This window comes from Rutidosis leptorrhynchoides, chromosome 9 (assembly GCF_046630445.1).
Source record: "Rutidosis leptorrhynchoides isolate AG116_Rl617_1_P2 chromosome 9, CSIRO_AGI_Rlap_v1, whole genome shotgun sequence".
Classification (NCBI taxonomy): Eukaryota; Viridiplantae; Streptophyta; class Magnoliopsida; order Asterales; family Asteraceae; genus Rutidosis; species Rutidosis leptorrhynchoides.
The window spans coordinates 51620533-51634025 of NC_092341.1; the positions used below are offsets into that span (position 1 = coordinate 51620533).

Here is a 13493-nt window from a genome sequence, read left to right on the forward strand (position 1 = left end):
ATAGTTAGCATGTGTTGTTGTTAGTATATAGCTTGTGTGTGACTTAAGCTATATCTGTTAGATAGATTCCATTCACTTAGCGGTGCGCTAATCCCCCACATATTCTCCCCTTGCAGGTTTAGGTACTGCTAGTCGGGAAGGGTGCTATTGCAGAAGACATGTTTGACAACCCAACTCTGATGTGGACTTTTGTATAAATAATGTTTTGTGATAACGTAACACCGTTGTGTAAACTTAAACGTAATGACGTGACTTATATTGTGTTTGTTAATAAAGTCTTCCGCTGTGTATTTAAAAAAAAAAAAAATGGCCGGTGTTACACTCTCCATATAGAAAAGCATTCTTCACATCAAGTTGCCACAATTTCCACCCTTTGTAAGCCGCTAGTGAGATTATTGTTCTCACCGTTACCATTTTAGCCACGGGGCTAAAAGTTTTCTCATAATCAAGCCCATAACTTTGACAAAAGCCACGAGCCACCAACCGAGCCTTGAACCTATTAATGGTTCCATCCGAGTTCTTCTTCAAACGGTAGACCCATTTGCAAGTAACCGGTTTACATGCTTCCGGTTTCTTGACAAGCTCCCAAGTTTCTTCTTTTCCAATGCATCAATCTCCTCTTGCATTGCTTTTCTCCAATCCGGAGAATCTTTAGCTTCTTCGTAACATGTTGGTTCTTCGGTTAAGCCACCTGAAAAGAAACAAGTTGTGACTGTGTTCACTTCATAGTCACTTAGATGTCTTGGTTGTCTCTTTTCTCTTGTTGACTTTCTAACTTGAGTTGATACTTCTTCACTAGGTGTCTCTTCTTGAGTTTGAGAAACACCATCATTCTCACTTTCTTCTTGAGTGTCGAAGCTAGGAAACATAAATTTGTATTCTCTATTTTCTTCACCATTTTTGCTTGATTCAGAAAATTGAGAAGACACTTCATCAAATACCACATCTCTTGAAGTGGTAAACTTCTTTGTTTCTTGATCCATACACCTCGAACCTTTACTGTGAGAATCATAACCAACAAAAATACACTTTCGAGCTTTTGGGTCAAGTTTGGTTCGGTTAGCTTTTGGAACATGAACATAACAAATAGAACCAAACACCCTAAAATAGCTTACATTTGGCTTTTGACCATAAGCTAGCTCAAAAGATGATTTTTGTGTACCTGGCCAAGATGGTAACCGATTAGACACATGACAAGCACATTGAAGTGCTTCCGCCCATAGCTCCCTAGGCAACCCTTTGTCATGTAACCAAGATAAGCATATTGAAACAAGGTAAGCAATTTTTCTTTCTGAAACCCCATTTTGTTGTGGAGTATCCGGACAAGTCATTTGGCGAGAAATACCATTTGTTTTACAATAAGTAAAGAAATCATTTGACATGAATTCTCTACCATTATCACTCCTAAGAGCTTTTACCTTTCTCCCAAATTCTGATTCTACCGCTTCTTTGAATTCTATGAACTTTGATAAGGCTTCACTTTTCTCCTTTAGGAATTTCACCCAAGTAAACCGAGAATAGTCATCAATTAACATCATGACATAGCAATGACCGCTATAACTTGGTGTTTTTGTTGGCCCCATCAAGTCCATATGAATCAAGTCAAGCAAACCTTGTTTTTATTTGTTGACTTCTTATATGGAAGTCGGTGTGACTTTCCATATTGACATCCTTGACATATTACTTCCTCACGAACATTCTTTAATTGAGGAATTCCATCAACTAGTTTAAGTGAGAATATCTTTTGCAATATTTGATATCCCACATGGCCTAGTCTAGCATGCCAAATAGCTCCGTTGTCGGTTTGACTTGTTTTATTCACGTAAGCCTCACCTGCGGACAACACAAACAAAGAACCTTTCTTTTCTCCTGTGAAGAGAACATCACCCACAATCTCCTTGACATTCTCAAGGATTTTCACATCCATTGGACCAAAAAGAACATATTTTCCAAATTCGGTAATTTGAGGTACCGAAACTAGATTCTTGGTCAATTTAGGAACAAGATAAACATCTTCCAAAGTAAAAGTATTATTATTAACATCAATAATAGCATTACCTTCATTTTTAACCGGATGAGTTGATTTGTCGGCCGTGATTACAACTCGATTTTGATTGTGATCTCTAATGTCATGAAGAAGAGTTTCATCACCGGTCACATGATGAGAGCAACCCAAATCAATAATCCATTGATTCTTCTTAACAACCGTATCAACGGTAAAACATTGCTCCCATTTGACTTTATCATCATCGTTGCTTGAACAAGCCACGTTTTCTTTTGTGACTTTAGTATGACAATATTTCTTGATGTAACCAACCTTCCCGCACTTGTAACATGTGGGAGGTTTCTTTTCATAGTTACTTTTGTAACTAGTTTGCTCTTCTTCTTTTTCTTTGCTAGAAGAACCTTTCTTGAAGTTCTTCCCTTTTGAAAATAATACCGCATCATTTTCAAATCCTTTAGCCATTTGCTTGGCCAAAGCTTCTTGATTAAAGAGCAAATTCTCTAATTCTTCAACCGAAGGTTGAGTAGATCACCCCTGTATAGAGGTTATGAACGGAGCATACTCTTTCTTCAAACCACGAATTAAATATCTTCGCAACTGAGATTCACTAATTTTCTCGTTTGTATCAATCTCTGAAATTTCAGAACAAAGAGTTTTCACCCGTAAGAAATATTCAGAAACTGACATACCTTCTTGTCTTGAGATTGCTAACTCATTTTCCAAGAATTGCAACCGTGCGGTATTCTTCTTGGTAAAGAGTTTCTCAAGAGTATCCCAAACCTTCTTTGGCGAGTTAAGATCACGAACGTGTTCTATGAACTCTTTGCTAATTGATGTCCTCAACGCAAAGAGAGCCTTCCCAGACTCGATCTTCCATTTTCTTCGTGACTCGCCTTGCTCAAGAGTTTCTACGGGAATTATGGCATCACTTCCGGCCACAAGTTCCCATAGGTCTTGACCTTGGAGATAAGCTTCCATACACATTTTCCAATACTTGTAGTTGTGGCCTACAAGTCTTTCCATGCCGTTGATCATACCACCGTTGTTTACATTTGAGACTTCCATTTTTTATAGCAAAAATTTAGCTTTGTAACTTTGAGTATTTGTACACAAAGATTAATTTTAAAACAAAGCTCTGATACCATATGAGAATTAATAACTTGCTAGAATAGAAGTTTAGTAAACAAAATATGAACAAAGAATGTATAAACTTGAAGTGTATTGTAAATGGTTTACCTTATTTTCAAATGTTACATTCTACCTCTTTAAATACAAGAGAAATATTAAATGCATAATAAATGCAAACCAACTATACCTAAGAAACATTAAATGGCAACTACACCTAGAAAATATTAAATGGCAACTACACTACTATCATAAATGCATTTATCTAAAAATTTGGAAATATCCCATAAATCAAGGGATTATAAAATTCCATAAATCAAGGGATTATGTTGCACTAATTTTAACACGCATGAGCGTCACCATTTCATGGATCCTGAAGCGTTTCGGTTAGAAGTAACGGATGATACAAGCATTCTAATGATTTGTAATGGAATTTTGGATATGTTTGAGTACTAGACAATATTGAGTGTTACATAGATGCACAATAATTTGCAAATAAGTAGAAGAAACTTAATACAGTTAAAAAGCAAAGAAGTAGAGAATTAAAGTAGAAGATTAAAGATCTAGTTAAGATACAAATTGATTCAAACTCTAAACAATTTGATTGACAAGATTCAAACGATCTATTTGATGCAAACTATTGACTACTGACCATTGACCACGACCCTAGCAGACACACATATTGCACAAATGTTATACACAAACAAAACAATTGACATCCATCAAGAAACCAACCATCTGAGAATCCCGAACCACCTTACACTATCAAACCATATTCCGCAAAAGACAAAACAGGCCAAAAGACCACCGCTCCTGCAAGATATCCCAATGGAAAAGCCATATTCCGGCAAAAAAACATCTAAAGAAAATTTCTTACCCTGCACACAAACAATTGCTATAATTATCATTAAACCAAGTAAACTCTAGTACAAATATAAATACCTCGTTCCAAGTCAATCGGGTCATCAAAATCTACAGGATTACTTTGCAACATTATTTTTTTACATGCGTATTGATCAAGTCTTGCATATTTTTAACTCTAACCTGTCTTTCTAGTTGCAATTTATTTTTACGTGTTTTTTACATTTCAATTTATTGCAATGAATGTATTCTAGTCACGATTATATGAAAAAATAAAAAAATACAAATCCACTTAGTGACAATACTTCTGAAAGGTTTAACAAATGCCATTACATGCTATCTCAAAAGTAAATTCATCTTGTTGGAACGTGGAGCAAGAAGTATAAGACGAGGCATATTTACAACATGGGCGTTCTTAAAGTTCATATTTTTAATAGGATTTTGAGGAATAGAAGTTAAATATGATGAAAAACTGATAAAAGCTAAAGTAGGATCACTAGTGTGATTTAAATTAAAAAAAACCTGAAATACATATTGAATTTAGCTTTCTTAGCTTGTAGTTCCATCCTTTTCTGCTTCAGTCTCTCCTTCTTATGAGCATTTTGGTGGCCTCCTAAAGCTTGTGAACTAACAAACTTCTTACAACAAAACTGGCATTTGTATTTCTTGGGATTCGAAGGGAGAAAAACACGTTTATCCTCGTTGGATTCAACGTCTTCGGAACCTTTTGCACAAGGATCAATCAAAAAACCAAAAAGTTTTAGCTTTTTATGACTGGCAAATTCATGTGATTCTTCCATTATTCGATATAGGAAATATAGTACACAACCTACGACGTAAGTTTAACCTATTTATAGAAAGTATTATACAAGCACAGAGCCATTCCAATTATTGGCATATATGCAATGGACAAATATAAACATTACAGATCCTACAAGTGGCATTACTATAAGGGTATAATGTCATAAAGTTCATAACTTTTCCCACTTTTGTTAACTTTTTAAGAAGATTCAAAACCAATTGACACCTAGATATTGGGACACCCAAAGTGGAACAAAGAGATTAATAAAATGTTATAACCATCGTAAGATAGCTCAGTGGTGGCCCCAACATCCTTGCAAGAGTTCAAAACTTGTGGTGGGGTTGAAAACTATATCACATACATTAGAGTATGGGGTCGGAATACTTGTCCTTTCGAGTAACCCGAACAGAAAAAAACCTAATAACTTAGATTAATAAATTGTTAAAATTGTTGGCGCCTATAGGATGGCACTGGAAATTAATTAATTTTTAATTTCCAGATGAAAATCTCTTCTCATGATTTTGCATTTTGTCTCTTAGGTCACATGACAAACCCTGTAGTTAAAGTTGCTAAATTTTCAAAACGCTTAACTATTCAATTTTCTTCGAATTCGAAAAGTCGCATTTATATTATTAATATATTTATAAGCTATATTATTAGTAAGTTGAATTCGCTCTATAATTCAGTTTAATCAAATTCAAAAAATTTAAAAAATTCAAAATAAAAAACGAAACCGAAAATCGATTATTGAAATCGATTTCAATTTTAGTCGATACGAAAACCAATTTTCAACTTCTAAATTTGGTTTGGAATTCGAGTTAAACAGTTACAAACTAAATATTGAAGACTTTTACTCCTCTGTAACCTATAAGTATATAATTACGTAGCTTAGTGAAACGAAGTAGTTAATCAATTTGCAAACATTTTTTTTTTGTAAACAAGGAAACCCTCCTATGAATGAGCACATTGGCTCCTCCATAGAAGGTACAATCTCGGGTAATCAAGTCCCCCGAGCGCGAGACCTGGTACCGGGTGAATTGTGCATTATGTGCACCCTCTAGTCACACTCACTTTTTGAACAATTTGACATAGCCAGAAATTGAACCCGGGTGGTGTGCTTCATTGGGCAACTCGGTAGCCACTCAAGCAAGTCTGTGTAGTTATTTTCTTTCTACAACAACAACAACAACAACAACAACAACATTACCCAATCCAACGAAAGTGGGGTATGGGGGAGGTGAGTGTAGACAATCATTCCTCGTACCCTAGATTAGAAGGAAGTCACTACTCCACCCGCGGGTATAGAACCCGCGCCTAGATAAGGTCGTCCCTCCCTCTACTCTAGCGCAAAAGAGATTGCTTCCTAAAGGACCTCCGGCCCGAAGAGCTCATAAGAACGAAATAGACAGGGCAAATGATACGTACCTGTACGAGTAATGAGCGCCTAGCAAGAAGCAACCATACACAGTAACCATAAAGGGGACACATATAGCAGTAATGCACAACAGTAGGGCAAAGAGCATGAATAAAGTAGTGCACATAACCATTTAATTTCAGGTAGACATACAGACAAACAAGATATATACATATACATATACGCACCCACACAGACACACACATCGATGTATATATACCACACGAAAGCATGAAAAAAAAAAAAAAAAAAAAAAACTCATGCTTAAACATAAATACATATAGATACATTCGTAGATATATATACCTAGGTACAGATACAAGACAGACAAACCTACATACACCAATACATGCACTTAGATACATAGATACATATATATAGAGATACAAACATATACATCGGTACATATATATAGCCTAAAAACATATACATAGATACAAAGGCATATAAACCATGTAGAGGGGTATAAATAGTGTGGTTATTGAATATCTGGTTATAGTTATATATGTAGTTGTATAATAAAAGTAACAAACACAATGAAAAAAAAAAAAAAAAAAAAAAAAAAAAACCTACTCAATAATTCTAATTCTACTCCTCCACAGGCTCCTATCAGAAGTCATGTCCTCCGTCAGTAGGAGCTCTTTCATGTCAAGCTTCAATCTATCCTCCATCCTACGTCTAGGTCTACCCCTTCTCCTTACGCCGCCAACGGCGAGGGTCTCGACTCTCCTAACTGGGGCTAAAAGTGGGCGCCTCCTAACATGCCCAAACCATCTAAGTCGTCCTTCCCTAAGTTTGTTGATGATGTTCCCAACTTCCAATTTCTCTCTAAAAACTCCATTTGGTATCATATCTAGCATGGTCTTACCACACGTCCATCTAAGCATCCTCATTTCTGCCACCTCCATCCTCCTCTCTTGGGCCTTCGTCATTAGCCAACACTCTGATCCGTACAACATGACTGGTCTAATTTCCACCTTAAAGAATTTACCTTTCAGTTTAAGTGGGACCTTCTTGTCGCACAACACCCCTTTCGCAGCCCTCCACTTCAACCATCCTACTCGTATACGATGCGTCACATCCTCATCTATCCTTCCCGAAATGTGAAGCATCGAGCCTAAATATCTAAAGGACTCTTGCGGGGGTAGAATCTGATCCCCAATTCTGATATTCACTATATCGTCGTGTTCCTCTTCGCCTCCCTTGAAATCGCATCTAAGGTACTCCGATTTAAGTCTGCTAATCCGTAGGCCATTTGATTCTAAGGCGATCCTCCATTGCTCTAGCCTCCTGTTAAGCTCATCCTGAGAATCCGAAACTAATACAATATCGTCGGCGAAAATCAGGCACCATGGGATGTTGTCTTGTATCCTATGAGTCAACTCGTCTAGGATCAAAGCGAAAAGATAAGGGCTAAGGGCAGATCCCTGATGTAAACCAACCTCTACCGGGAAAAACTCTGTGTTTCCTACCGTCGTACGTACACGAGTCTTCGCCCCCTCGTACATATCTCTAATAGATCTTATATATCTACTTGGGACTCCCCTAGCATTAAGAGTCTTCCAAATCAGCTCACGCGGGACACAGTCATAAGCTTTTTCCAAGTCTAAGAACGCCATGTGTAGGTTCTTTTGCTTTTCCCTATACTTCTCCATAAGGCTTCTAACTATGTGAATCGCTTCCATCGACGAGCGTCCTGGCATGAAGCCGAATTGGTTCTCTGAAACCTTTGTCTCGCGTCTGAGCCTCGTCTCGATCACTCTTTCCCAAAGGTTCATAGTATGACTGAGTAACTTTATGCCTCTATAGTTACTACATAATTGCGCATCTCCCTTGTTCTTGTAAATGGGAATAACCTCACTGAGTCTCCATTCCATAGGCATATTTGCGCTTCTAAACGTCGTGTTGAAAAGGTTTGTCAACCATCTAACCCCGTCACCTCCTAGGCACTTCCACGCCTCAATCGGAATTTGGTCTGGTCCTACTGCTTTGTTTCTCCCCATCTTTCGTAGGGCCAATCTAACTTCCTCCTGATTAATCCTCGTGTAGAAACAGTTGTTTTGAAACTCCTGAACCTCGTGGGGTTCACCGTTCCGCTCTGGTCTTCCCCTACCGAAAAGGGATGCAAAATATTCTTCCCATCTTTTCCTAATAAGGTCTTCTCTCACTATACTTTGCCCTGCTACATCCTTGATATATTTGATGTTACCTAAGTCCCTCCTTCCTCTCTCCCTAGCTTTGGCTATCCTATATATGTCATTAGCTCCCTCTTTAGAGTCTAGTTTTCTATACAAGTCTTCATATGCTTTGTCTTTTGCAATTGCTACGGCCTTCTTAGCTTCTCTTTTAGCTTCTTTATATCTTTCTTCTACCCTAGTTCTCTCTTCAGGTGTCCCTTCTCCAACAGTAATGAGCTCCCTAAACCTCGTCTGCTTTAACGCGACTTTCGATTGGACATCGTCACTAAGCCACCACGACTCTCTTCTACTCTTATGGGCTCTCGATGTCCCTATAGCCACTCCTAAGGTCTCTTTTGCCACATCTCTGATAGTGGACGCCATGCGATTCCATATCTGGTCTGCGTCCGTAGGGGCAACGTAATCCTCTTCTACACTCAATCTATTAACAACAATCGCTCTAAAAGTCTCCGCATTCGCTCCATAGAGGTTCTTCCAAAGGATTCTAGGTTGTACAGCCCTAGCCCTCCTGCCAACTCTTCCCCTAGTGACTAGGTCCATGACCAGCAATCTGTGCTGGGAGGAGCACGTCAAAGCTGGAAGGACCTTACAGTCCTTACATGTCCTAAGTTCCCCTTTACGAAGAAGCAAAAAGTCAATCTGGGTGCTGCGACCCCCGCTATGGAATGTGGCTAACTGAGCATCCCTCTTCTTGAAGAAAGAGTTTGCTACCACCAACTCGTGGGCAATGGCAAACTCAAGAATTGAGCGCCCCTCTTCATTTCTAGGACCAAACCCAAAGCCACCATGGGCTCCCTCATAACCTTCTGCCTCCACTCCTATATGTCCATTCAGATCACCACCTATAATCAGTCGATGGTCGGCTGGGCACCCCCTCACCACCTCATCTAACAATTCCCAAAAACTCTTCTTTTCCGCATCACCTAAACCCGCATGAGGTGCGTATGCACTAATGACCGTGAAAGTCTCCTCCTTAATAATTAAACTAACCGACATAATCCTATCGCTAAACCTGCCCACGTCAACAACGTTATCTTTATGTAGTTTTCCTAAAAAGATACCTACCCCGTTTCGTGCTATCCTAGAACCCGAGTACCACAACTTATAGTCCTGAATCTCTATCGCCTCTTCACCCTTCCATCTAGTCTCTTTCTACAATGGAGTAATCAATTAAACTATCTTCATTAACACATAAAAGATAAGATTCTAAGAGATTTATTTAGTCATAACAAATTTCATTGAAAATAGTTGTAATTTACTTCATATCTCACAATCTACAGTCACAACTAGAACAAATTTTAAGATGTTATTCAAAGATTTTTACCTACTACTTGGTAGTTGTAATAGTATAAACTAGGTTGGTAGCCCGCACTCCGCTGCGAGTTTTGAACAACCATAATGAACGGAAAGAGTTTCTGCTATATAAAGTAGCCAATCATCAATTATAACCTTTTAAACAAACAATATATAATAATGAGAGAAATTGATTAACCGTAGAACATAACGGTAAATAGTCAGGAACATAGTTGATGATGTTTACAAATTAGATACACTGACGTTTGAAACAAAATATTCATCAAATACAATACACCAAAAAAATGACTCACTATTACCACCAACGTATATCAAAACATCAATCATAACATTACAACATTAATTCAAATAATATGGTTAAACATTTGAAAAATAACAGATGAATCATACCAAAAATTTGATCAACTATTATAACCAACATATAAATGTCATGTGGAAAGCATGTGACTAAATAAAAGCCACGTCAATATTTTTGAGGGGGGAGGGGTTGACAATTTTGTGTCATGGAAGCATGGGTCGTGAGGTTTGAAATGAAATGAAGGGTATTTATGTCTTTTGATAGAGTTTGTGTATGTTTTAACCAAGGTTGTAAAACTCGCGACTCGGGGAGAACTCGGCAGAAGATTTTTGAGGAGTTATCGGCTACTCGGGGGAGAACTCGGATGTTGACTTTCGTTGACTTTTTAATATATATATATATATATATATATATATATATATATATATATATATATATATATATATATATATATATATATATATAATTTATATAGATATATAATACATATGTTAGCAATAAATAAATATATATGTCAAATATATAAAGTTTGATTACATATAAACATTGATTTTGATTGGTTGAGTTATATTGTATCTATTTAATATTTAATTTAATACTTAGGTTGAAATGAAAATTAAATATGAGGGGTTAAAATGTATGACAATTAAACTTTGAGGGTTTTAAATGTAAATTGAATAATACAAAACAGGGACAAAACCCTAATATACTCAGCAGCTCTTTTTTTATCTCTTCCATCTATGTTTTTTCATCTTTTCATCGATCCATCTCTTCCAATGCTCCTGTACGTTCTTCCTCAGCTCTTCCAATGAAACCTTCGATCATTTAAACCGGTAAGTTTATAGATCTATCGACTCCGCTCATCAATCTCACAAAATATTCACAAAATATCGACTCCGCTGTGGAAGAAACCCTAGAAATTGAACGTATATCACCTTGTTAGACGCGTTGACTTTTATTGACCGATTTTTTAGCGATTCTTTGGCCGATTTTTCGTTTTGTGTTTCCAACCGATTACTCGCCGATTAATCGGCCGAGTAGGCCGAGTTTTGCAACCATGGTTTTAACATATTATTGGTTACATATCATTGGTTGCAATGTAAATAAAAGATCATGGAAATAAGTAAAATGACACTCGAGGGCAAAGTAAATAGTACTATTTATTTTTGACCTTAGTATATAATAATAATAATAATAATAATAATAATAATAATAATAATAATAATAATAATAATAATAATATTGAGTAAACAGATAAAAATTTTTGTTCAGTTTACACGAGATGAGAAATAATTTTACTCATATATACATAATTATAATGAGTTATGTAACATCCCGCCTTTTTCCATTTACTTTTACGTTATACTAATTTAAAGTCCGTTATATGTTTATAACATCTCCCGTTGATACGCGTTTTAAATTATCTCGTTTAGGTAATTCACGCACCCGAATGAAAGTTGAGGGACTAAACTTGACAAGGGATCAAACCCTTGACTAGGTCAAAGGGTCAAACCCCTTTCACTCATTCATTATCATCTCCATCTCTCTCTCTTTCTCTCTAGCAAGAACACACACACCATTTCCAAATTCATTCAATCATCATCTAAATCCGATCTAGGAGGCTTACAACAAAATAAATTACATATTCGTAATCCTCTCTTCATCCTCTTCATTTTGGTACCAACTTCATCTCGTTTGGGTAACATTTCTAAAACTCTAGATTTCTCTAAATTCGTGTTTTTGACTTGAAATGGTGTTAGTTAGTGTCTATGGCTCATTGTGATGTCGTGTGTGTAATTTATATGCTCGATCTCGTTGTTTTAGTGTAACTAGCATGAACTTGAATTTTGGTGTGTTGTTCTTGAATTTTGGATGATCATATGTTGTTAGATGTTAAAAGTTCATGTTCTAATTGTGTTCCTAGTATCACTAGCTTCAATTTGATGTGTAGGTTGCTTGAGAAAACTCCATAAACTTGATTAGTGATTTTGGTGAATTCGGGTTAGGGTTTGATAAGCTTGAAATGAATATTTGATGCATTGAATGACATGAATTGTAGTTAGTAAGTAGTTAGTTGTATTGTATGCTCAATTACCTACAAAATGGCATGTCATATGTATGCATTGAATGCCTAAATCATTAAATGTGCATTGGTGAGTTTGAAGCATTAATGTGTGCATTGAATGATCACTTGGTTTGAAAACTCGGTTGTTACAAATGAGGTTTTTGATTGATGAATTGTGTTTAGTTGCATTCTACGTCAAAAGAGCTTTCCAACGATATAAGGTGCGAGTCCTAAGTGTTAGCGGTTTGTGTTTTATGCACAAAAAGGTTTGGGATTGGGACTTGAACATTTAGGACTGGCCAGGCACCAGCACCCGGCCTTTGTCGCGGCGCGACACCTCTGGCCGCGGCGCGGCATATGCCGTGGTCAGGTTCTGACCTCCATGTCCAAAATACGAAAAATGTTTGGCATACTACGGACCTCCGATTCACATGAAACTTGTTCTAACATGCTCATATATGATTAAAAACCTCAGAAAAATAGTTCGGGACCCGACCCGAACATGTTGACTTTTTCATTGACTTTGACCCGACCAAGTTGACTTTTAATCAAACTTAACCAATTGTTTGTGCAATCGTTCTAACATGCTTTTATACTTGTACCTTGCATGAAACATGACAATTTGATTCACATGCTATTATGATCGAGTCTTAACGAGCCATAGGACTAATTGAACATCTTTGACCTATCGTGTTTACCGTTATTGATACAACCTATTGTTTAGGTCAAGATTAGCATTGTTCTTTGCACACGTTTACTTGTTGAAGTACTTTACTACTCGTGCACTCAAGGTGAGATCATAGTCCCACTTTTACTCTTTTTGAACTTACATTTGGGATGAGAAAACATAAACATTTCTTTTACTAAGTGAACACAAGTACAGGAAAACAAACATTCTACATACGAGTTTAGAACAAAATCCTCAATTCGATTATCATTAGTTACACTTGCCGGGTGTAAGCGAGAACTTATGTTGTATGGATCCATATGGGTTTGACAAACCCTCATTCAAACGGTTCGCTACCGTTTACGAATGAAATATATTTTCGAGAAACAGTGTATGTTCTAGCACTAAGTGATGGGGTTCAATGGGAGAAATGTTAAGCATTGATAATTGGGTGCTCGTGAAACAAACTTTTGGAATGTATTACTATTAATTCATTGATGCAAATTTTGTGGTTCACTTGTACTTACTTACTTAAACCTATGATTTCACCAACGTTTTCGTTGACAGATTTTCTATGTTTTTCTCAGGTCCTTGAACGATACATGATACATGCTTCCGCTCATTATTTTGATACTTGCATTGGATGTCGAGTATATATGCATACATGGAGCGTCTTTTGGCTACTTTTAAATTGTGTCGCATAAGTTTCATTTGTACTTATAACTTTGTAACGTAACTTTTGGA

General features: G+C 36.8%; 2 protein-coding genes across 2 annotated transcripts in view; both read right to left on the minus strand.

The window, feature by feature from the left end:
• Positions 1-2533: 2533 nt before the first annotated feature.
• Positions 2534-3070, minus strand: LOC139868044 (uncharacterized). The gene has a single exon (XM_071856382.1). The coding sequence runs from the start codon at positions 3068-3070 to the stop codon at positions 2534-2536; it is 537 nt and encodes a 178-aa protein (XP_071712483.1).
• A 2573-nt stretch (positions 3071-5643) lies between these two features.
• LOC139868045 (uncharacterized) overlaps positions 5644-13493 on the minus strand; it is a 184134-nt gene continuing 176284 nt past the window's right edge. Inside the window, exons 2-4 of the mRNA XM_071856383.1 lie at positions 8632-9557; positions 8139-8454; positions 5644-5658 (exon numbers count right to left, since the gene is read on the minus strand). Coding sequence (XP_071712484.1) covers positions 5644-5658; positions 8139-8454; positions 8632-9557 — 1257 coding nt within the window. The remainder of the gene's footprint in view (positions 5659-8138; positions 8455-8631; positions 9558-13493) is intronic.